The 9,571-nt window shown below is 38.7% G+C and overlaps 1 protein-coding gene across 1 annotated transcript; it reads left to right on the forward strand.

The window, feature by feature from the left end:
* Positions 1–2,001: 2,001 nt before the first annotated feature.
* On the forward strand, positions 2,002–9,171 carry LOC100558029 (transmembrane protein 68). Its single transcript, XM_062980360.1, has 4 exons — positions 2,002–2,249; positions 4,882–4,942; positions 5,990–6,129; positions 8,742–9,171. The coding sequence occupies exons 1-4, from the start codon at positions 2,067–2,069 to the stop codon at positions 8,850–8,852; spliced, it is 495 nt and encodes a 164-aa protein (XP_062836430.1). The 5' UTR covers positions 2,002–2,066; the 3' UTR covers positions 8,853–9,171.
* Positions 9,172–9,571: the final 400 nt, after the last annotated feature.

Raw genomic sequence — 9,571 nt, forward strand, 5'->3', positions numbered from 1 at the left:
TGTCTGGCTAATTTTATATAAGGTTCACATAAAAGTTAACATCTGCCTGGCTAATTTTATATAAGGTTTATTTATCATCTGGTGGCCTGTCCCATACAGGAAGGATGTGTTTTTTTAAGAAGGGAGTGAGTCTCTGGAATCATGGGGCAGCCATTGGGGTCATGCAGCACTTGTTGCTCCCAAATTGGCTTCTATATCTAATAACCTGAATAACTAGGATGACAGTCCCTCTATGTTGAAAATGCTGCTGTTGAATGCCAGGTCAGTACATGGGAAAATAGCCGTCATCCAGGACTTAATTTTGGATGACTATGCTGATCTGGTTTGTATTACAGAGATCTGGCTGAATGAGACTGGAAGTGTTGGGGGGGGGGGGGGTAATCGTTCTCAGCTCTGCCCACCAGGATTCTCTGTGTCGCATCAGATGAGAACTGGGGGGGGGGGGAGTTGTAGTTGTAGTGGTCTACCATGATTCCATCCCCTGACCAGGTTCCCCATCCCATAGTCAACAGCATTTGAGTGTATTTATTTAAAGGTGGGTGACTAGGACAGAATAGGGATTCTACAGGTGTATCGTCTACCCCGCTGCTCAACAGTCTCCCTTCCTGAGCTAGCCGGGATGATCTTGGGGTTTGTGTTGGAGTCTTAGTGGCCAATAGTGCTGGGTGACTTCAACATTTTTGCTGAGACTGCCCTGTTGGGAGTGACTCAGGACTTTATGGCCTTCATGACAATCATGGGTCTGTCCCAAGTGGTTTCTTGCCCTACCCATGCTGCTGGACACACTTTGGAACTTGTTTTCTATGCAGGATGGGATGATAGTGATGGTGGTATGGAAGAACTGATCACAATTATTTTGTCAAGAACTGATCACTATCTAGTCAGGTTTTGACTCTCTGGGGCTCCAAACCTCTGCAGGGATGGGGGACCAATTAAGATGCCCCAGGAGGTTTATGGATCTGGAAAGATTCCTGATGGCTCTTGGGAATTTTCCTGTCACCTTGGCAGGCAATTCTGAAAAAGTTCTGGCTCTAAGGTGGTGGACACAATCACTCCTGAGCGTCTCCCTCACGGAGCAGAGCCAAACCAGCCCCTTGGTTTTCCTAGGAGTTGTCAGCGAAGAAGCAAGTGAGACTAGAGCGACGTCGATGAAAACTCATAGCACAGGTTAGAGAGTATTTGAAAGCCTAGTCTGGAGCAATGTCCAGTGCAGTTGGATACCTTTCAACTTGTGCAGCCTGAGGATGTGAACAGGATCCTTGGAGAGGTGAGACCTACCACATGTATTCTAGAACATTGCCCTTCCTGGCTGATCAAACAGGCCAGAGGGGCACTGGCAGAGTGGGTGAATGTGGTGGTCAATGCCTTCTTAGAGCAATGCAAAGTTCCAACTTTCCTAAAGGAGGCAGTTGTGAGGCCTAAATTTAAAAAGCCATTCCTGAACACTTCTATAATGGACAACTATCAGCCAGTGTCCAAATTTCTTTTTCTGAGCTAGGTCTTGGAGTGTGTGGTGGCCTCCCAACTCTAGGGATTTGTGGATGAAATTGATTATCTAGATCCATTTCAATCAGGTTTCAGGCCTGGCTATGGAACAGAGACAGCTTTGGTTGCCTTTGTGGGTGACCTACACAGAGAGCTAGACGGGTGTGTGTGTCCCTGCTGGTTCTCCTGGATCTCAGCAGTTTTCGATATCATCAACCATGGTATCTCTCTGGGCTGTCTCGCTGGGATGGAACTGGGAGGTGCTGTATTGAATATAAAAATGTAAAACCACATCATCCTGAGAATACACAAAATAATAATTATTTTTTCTTGTATTCTCAGGATGATGTGGTTTTGCATTCTTATATTCAGTACATTTCTTAAGGAAATTAATAAGGAATTTGTATTGTATTTTATAGAAAAATATTTCATTAATATAATTGTAGTATGCATGTCTGGGAGGCTCATTCATGTTTTTTTCCACTTTCAGGGGAGATCCTTCAAATATTGAGGGCAGATTATATTGTAATGTAGTTTTTAATAGCTATTTTAAAACTGCTTTTCATGTAGGCCTGAAGAATATGTTGGAGATATTGCAAATGAAGCCTGGTACAAAGGATGAGTGTCTTTGTACTCTGAAAGAAGGTCACTTGATGGCTATTTCACCAGGAGGAATGCGAGAAGCCCTCTTCAGTGATGAAAACTATAAAATGATATGGGGCAAACGAAAAGGTTTCGCTCAGATTGCTCTAGATGCAAAAGTGGTAAGTATTGAGAAACATACATGGATTTTTTTAAAAAAAATGCTGAGATGGAAATTAAGTGTTTTATAGTTATTTTGATGATAAAATATTTATATTGATGACAAAAAATTATCTTTATCACTTTATAACATCTGCTTTCTTTTTCAAATTGTTTTTGTGGCTTTGCAAGCATTGATGGCAGGCCCCTACAGCAGATTGATAATAAATCTGGATTTCTTTTTTTAGTGTGTTAAAAACTTATAGCTTCATATTGTTCTCCTTCCCCTGAATTGGATGTTATTTACTGTCTTTCCTCTCTTGAGCTTTCTTTCCTTTGTTCCATATGAAACTGTTGTTACAGTGCTCCCAAAACTGCTGTTGTAAACAACCTACTTATTTTTATGTAACTCTTCATATTTTTTTCCCTTGAAATAATACCTCTGTTTCAGCTGGAAGATTTTCATTCATTCACACAAGTCATCAAAAGAGTGACATGGTTTTTTTTAAAAATTTTAAAAATCCAGTTTGCATGAGTTTCAACTTTTTTTCCATTATCATATGGCTTTTCTTCTCTTGAAGTGTATGTAGTGATATTTTTCTTCCCTTTCCCCATGTAGGTTGTTGTTGGTATTTATCACAGATATTCTATACTAGCTACTTAGGACTTTATTACACGGAGGTGAAATGTGGCATAATAACAATACCCATTGTGTGATATCCATTGCCAGTCTGCTACCTTCCTGTGATGAAGCCATTATTAGAAGCTATCGACATTCAAAGTGAATTAATAGCCTTTATTATTATGCAAAGGTACCAGGACATACCTCATATGATAAAATTTAGGCACTTCTGAATTGGTAACCTCTCCTCTCTCCTGCAGAAAACAACGTTTTTGATCACATATTGTGAAATGCCTTTAAAAACAAAACAAAAAAAGGAGTAAGGTGTATAGTGAGAGAGCGGAGTCAGGGAATTTCAGTAGTGCAATAGTAAAGGTAAAGTAAAGGTTTCCCCTGATGTTAAATTCAGTCATGTCTGACTCTGGGGGTTGGTACTCATCTCCATTTCTAAGCCGAAGAGCCGGTGTTGTCCGTAGACACCTCCAAGGTCGTGTGGCTGGCATGACTTCATGGATCGCCGTTACCTTCCCGCCAAAGCGGTACCTATTGATCTACTCACATTGGCATGTTTTCAAACTGCTAGGTTGGCAGAAGCTGGAGCTAACAGCAGGCGCTCAATCCGCTCCCGGGATTTGAACCTGCGACCTTTCGGTCTGCAAGTTCAGCAGTGCAATAGTAGTAGATGTGAAATGTTGCTCATCATAATGCTGGTAAATAGCTGCCATTCTGCATTGAAGAAACACCATAGATTAGTTGCTTAAGTATAGTTATGTCCTTAGTTACAAATCTGCAACTTGCAACCTCATCACATGAGGTCCTTTTCAGCGTCATGCACAGGTTCGCCTCTACTTTTATGATGGAGCCCACTGGCTCCAACCCCATGATGTTGCAAAACTTCCAGTGGCCTCCATCATAAAAATAGAGGCAAACCATTGCATGCCATTACAACGGCAACACAGGAGGCTTCCTGTGTTGAATAGAAGTCATGGGGGGAAGCTGATGGCCGATGCTTCCCTCTATGGGATGGAGACTGAGGTGAGTTGGGCGATGTGGGTTATGTGGTGATGGATTCCCCATACCCCCTAAGGGCACAGTTGGATTTGCCATGATGCTTACCCTGTTTCCCCTAAAATAAGACATCCCCAGAAAATAAGACCTAGTAGAGGTTTTGCTGAATTGCTAAATATAAGGCCTCCCCCGAAAGTAAGACCTAGCAAAGTTTTTGTTTGGAAGCATGCCCAACGAACAGAACACCAGAGCATGCAGGATCGGTAAATGCACGTACCATAAAGTGTTGTACATGGAAATATTGGTAGTAACAAGAAATTCTTGATAGGATTCACAGTTTGTCTGGTTATGTTGGTTTATGATGGCAACTACTGTACAGTATATAAAAAATGTTCATTTTATTTGTTCAATAATAAATGTGAATTCTTCTTCATGGAAAAATAAGACATCCCCTGAAAATAAGACATAGAGCATCTTTGGGAGCAAAAATGAATATAAGACACTGTCTTATTTTCAGGGAAACACGGTGGCAATTCCAGCAGCCTATCTGATGAGGTCGTAAGTAAGAAATGCTGGCTCAATTCTCCTAAGGCCATCTTAACAGACATATTGGGCAAAGGAGATCTATTTAGCTGCCGATGAGGTTTAAAGAGGAGGATGATTCAGTCCGAATTCTGGAAGCAGCCACTGAGAAGTCCCTCTTCTTTGTAGCAAATGTGTCTGATAAAGCAACAGAATTGAAAGAAAACCCTTCCCTGAAGAACTTAGAGCACAATTTAGATTCATCCTGTGCTGCTACATACACAGACAGTATATATTTATGGGAGAAATATGTTTTATTATTCTGTCTAAATATCAGATAAGCAATAGAGAAACTTCTCCAATAATGTAAACCACCCCACACATTTTAACTAGTTTATATTTTTCTTCAGTTCCTTAGTTGCTTTAAACAAGTATTTTAAAAATTAAAATGGGGCAGCAATTTTTCCCATGCACTGACCTCATATTTTCCTCTCCTTGCTTAGCCAATAATTCCAGTGTTTACGCAAAATGCTCGTGAAGGGTACAGGACCAGTGGAAAAATAGGTAATATGGATTTTCTATTTCCCTTAATTTAAGTGTACTTTCTCCAAATTTTAAAATAAATTGTCACTATGATCATTTAACATTCTGCTAAATACAGGCATACTTGTATTATGTTTTATTTCATTTTCAACATTGTAATTTTATTGAGAGCTAAAGTTTTCAAATTATGCAATGCTTTTGTCAAATAAAATGTGTCCATTTGTTCCTTCATCTCATTTTAACATAGAAATTGGTTCTTTTTATGGTTGTATTTTATTTTATTTATACCCTTCCTTCATGTTAATTCATCTATTGAAATTAACGCAGGAGATTCAGGACCATGGAAAGGAACCATGCCTTCTCATAGTTATACTGTGGAATTCACAGTCACATTGGGTAGTGATGACTGCAAGCTTGGACGGCATTTAAAGAGGCTTAGATAAATTGTGGAGGTTAGAAACATTAATAGTCAGGATGGTTTTCCTTTTCTCAAGAGGCAGTATGTCTTTGTATTTGAATTGCTGGGGTATGTGAGAAGGAAGGTATATCTTAATACCAGTTTCTTCAGTTAGGCTGTGCCATTATTTAAAAATACTTTTTATAAGCAATTTTGCGATTGTAAATATGGTATACTTAAACAATTCAGATGTAATTGAAACAACAAGTATTTTCTCAAAAATAAGGGGAGGGAAGAAGGAGAAGAGGAGAATCCCATTGACTGATATCAGTGCCAGCATTCCAGCACAGAAGTAGAATGGTACAATCATCTCAGTTAGGTGATGGGAGCATGTTGTGATTTTCTCTTCCTGTTAGGAGAAGGGAATTGGTTTATCATGGGGAACAGGCAGATCGGCAATGGGATGCAATTGCGTCATACAATAGGGGCCGTCAAAAAAGGTGACAGACCTGGTCCAATGCCAGTTTGCTTCCTTCATGTAGTAAAGCCCATACAAGCTCAGGATTTCTTTTTGATGATGTAACTGCACTTTAGAATTTTCTTCATGCAAACATGAACGTGAAAGCTGTGAAGTGCATTCTGATGTGTCACTTCACTTTAATCTTACACAGGAGCATTGAGAAAACTATATGAATCTTTTCGAATGCCAGTTCTTTTAATATACGGTGGATGGCCAGTTAAATGGCGTACATACATAGGAGAGCCTATTCCATATGACCCAGATATAACTGTTGAAGACCTGGCCAAAAAGGTAAGCTAATTTCTATCAGAAAATTCTTATCCTTCTGCTACTTGACATCCAGGACAACCATACTCGGCCATGAGTGATTGCCTCTCATGGCTTCACATTCCTTTGCAAAATTGAAATCCCTTTGCTATTTGCTATTGCTTTTTGCCCTCAGGTATTATTAAATGCTCTCTAAGGAATGTGGAAGGCAATTTTAGCATATATTTACCAGAAGAAGGATTTTTATTCTATAGAAATAGTCCAAAGTCTACTTCTTGATTACTACTTGGTGAAAAAGGCAGCCTCAACTGGGCCTAAAAATGGTCTAGAGGTCAAAATCATTGTGAAATTCCCCACAGGCCCCTGAAATGATATTTACATGAAGCTTTCCCAATTTTGTGGGAAGCGCAAGCCTACAAGGCTGCCTCTGGTGCCAATGCTAGACATCAATAACAAAAAGATACCTGTTGTGACTTTAAAAACCTGACATAAAATGTAAACTATATAATGCTTTAAATAGGGAATGGGTACAAGTGTTATATCCAGAAACAATTAGTGTGTAAAAACACAAATACCTTACCAAAAATTCAGTTTCAGAACAGCATTTCTGGTAATATGACATGCTAGGAAAAATAAGCAGTACATAGTTTACTCAGGTATTGAGATATTTCATCCATTTGTTTAGACAATAGAAAGAATTTATGTCACTGATAATCTGGGAAAATATCTAAATTAAATACTTTTGTATATTCGGGGGCTCGCAACATTTTGCTTGGCTTCTTAACAAAACAAACAAATATTATTTTGTTTCTCTTTGTCTATACTTCTGAGCATCCTGAGCAAGGTGTTCACAAAAGGTGAAAGCAATATTCCTCTGTTATTGTCCCCTTCTTATGAAAGGATAAAGAAACTACCGCTCTCCATTGAAAATTGAGGGGATTATTGAAAAAGAAGAGTCATTTCCATCAAATTGGGCTTTTATAGAGGCTGCTAGAATAGGTTAAGCATCCCTTATTCAGAATTGTAATTTTTTTTTATCGTGTCCGAAGCGAACTGAGGATGCAAGTTGTGATGTATTTGAAAACACAAACACAGTTTTAAAGACTTGGCATTATACTAAATGTCCTTTGACCAGTAGCTGGCCACTTGGAATGCCTCCAGTGTTGCTGTAAGAAAGTCCTCCACTGTGCATGTGGCAGGGCTCAGGCTGCATTTTAATAGGTGGTCTTTAGTTTGCTTTTCTCCATACTCGCATGTTGTGTCTTCAATACTCCAAACCCTGATATTGCCCATGTGTTTGGCTGGAAGAGTGACACCTCTGTTTTCTGATGGTTCAATGTGCTCAAATTTTGTTTTATAACAAAAATAAGAAAAATATTACCTAAAATTATCATCAGACTATGTATATGATATATACAAAACATGAATGAATTACTTTGATTCTATCTCCAAGATATTCCATTATGTATATGTACATACAGTTTATTGCAAATTCCAAAAAAGAAAAATCCAGAATCTAAAGCGCTTTGGGTCCTATGCATTTTGGATTACGGATTTTCAATTTTTAGTGCCACCTGGAAAAAGAGGTGGTAGGTGGGAGGGAAATAGACTCTTTACCTTTCCATCAAAGGAAGAAGGATGTAATTGTCTGTTGAGACCTAATGGTGAGATGAAAAGTTTTTCCTGAAGAACTTAACATTAGAGCCAATTTTATGATAGAACACAGCCCTTTACGTAAACTGAATCTGAGACATATGTTCCATTTATTATTTTTGTAAGCAGCAAATTGAAAAATGATCCCTGTCCTTAACCTACATTTTTTTGCTTTTTACTTCATTAAGTACTTCATTAAAACATGGCTCAAAATGAGTAGGTATATTAATAGAATACAATGTTCCCTCACTTATTGCGGGAGTTAGGTTCCAGCACCACCCACAATAAATAAAAATCTACGAAGTAGGGATGCTATATTTATTTTAATATTTATACATTATTTTAGTAGTTATACACTATTTTAAGTCTTTATCAACCAATTGTGTGTTGATAAATCGCTTCCTTCTCCTCCTGTTGCTGCTTGGGCTCCTTTTCTATCTCTTTGGCTTCTCCTTCCTCCCTTCCTTAGGCTGTAAATTGTAATTTTTTATGATTTATAATAGTCTTTTAGAGTTTATTGAAAAACCGCGAAACAGCGAATCCGCGAAAAGTGAACCACTAAGTTGTGAGGGAACACTGTATATTTTTCAGCACTGAGCTCTGTGAGAAAAAATGATCCTTCTCAGCTTCTAATCTGTATCTCTGTCCATGGCCCTTTCCCATTACCACATCTGCTGGGATCTCCTGTGTTTTATACATTTCTTCATTCTAGAATGTTGCATAGATGGGGGCTAAGTTACGCAGTGGGTTTCCATGGCTGAGTGAGGATTTGCAGCATAATCCAGTGCTCAAATCACTTCTGCCGCACTAGAAGTCTAAGTAAATGCCCTTCCCTAAACTAAAAATATCAGGATTTCAGAGGATAGAATGACTGCAGTTAAAGCAGAATCAGAGAACTCCAATTCTATAGAGTGAGAGCTTTAGATTGAAAGAGAACTTCAACTTAAAGAAAGCTTGAATTGTGCTTTTTCTTATCTCAACAGGCAAAGTTTGCTCTACAGCATTTAATAGACAAACATCAAAGGAAGCCGGGATGCATATTAAGAGCTCTGCTGGAAAGATTTTATAATCCTAACCATGCAAAGGATGTCTGATTACCTTGAATATACTATGTGGCAAGATCTGCTGCATTATTTAAACACTAAATCAATTTCTACCGCCTTGCTGTTAGAAATGGGAAGAAGCAACATTAGTGTTGTTGAGCCACGGCACTCCGCTCTCCAAATTAATTTGGATCTTTAAAAGACTTCAAGCAAGATATATGATTTGCTCTGTATTTTTTAAACCTTTTGAAGTTTTGCTCTTTCGAAGTTCTGCTGTAGTGAAACTGCTGGAGGCTCTGGGAGGACCCTGCAGTAACTGTACCTTGCACTATGTTGAAATCAAATCCTTTAATAAATTCATTAAGTTATATTCTTGTGTAACCTTTATTGATTGTATGCTTTATCAATTCCTAGATGTATAAACCGGTATCAAATATGTTGCAAAGACATCAGTTATCCCCTATTTGTATAAGCTTCTGGGAACAGAGATCGCTCAGTCATTAAAAGATCCCTCCAGCGATCTCCCAAACTAGATAATATCAGTTCCTTTGTGTATATATGTGAGTATGTGAGACAGATAATCCCTTTATCACTCGGGTTGTGTTTATACTGTTTGGCTTATAGTTCCCATGGAAGAGTAGGCTAAAACAAAGATGAATACATAACATTAGCCTTCTGAAAGGGCAGCTGAGCCTTTGGTTACCCAAAATTGATTTCACACGGTTGTCTTTTCAGAACTGGGAACATAAATCAATCAAGGAATCATCTGC

This window comes from Anolis carolinensis, chromosome 4, assembly GCF_035594765.1.
Source record: "Anolis carolinensis isolate JA03-04 chromosome 4, rAnoCar3.1.pri, whole genome shotgun sequence".
In the NCBI taxonomy this organism is placed as follows: domain Eukaryota; kingdom Metazoa; phylum Chordata; class Lepidosauria; order Squamata; family Dactyloidae; genus Anolis; species Anolis carolinensis.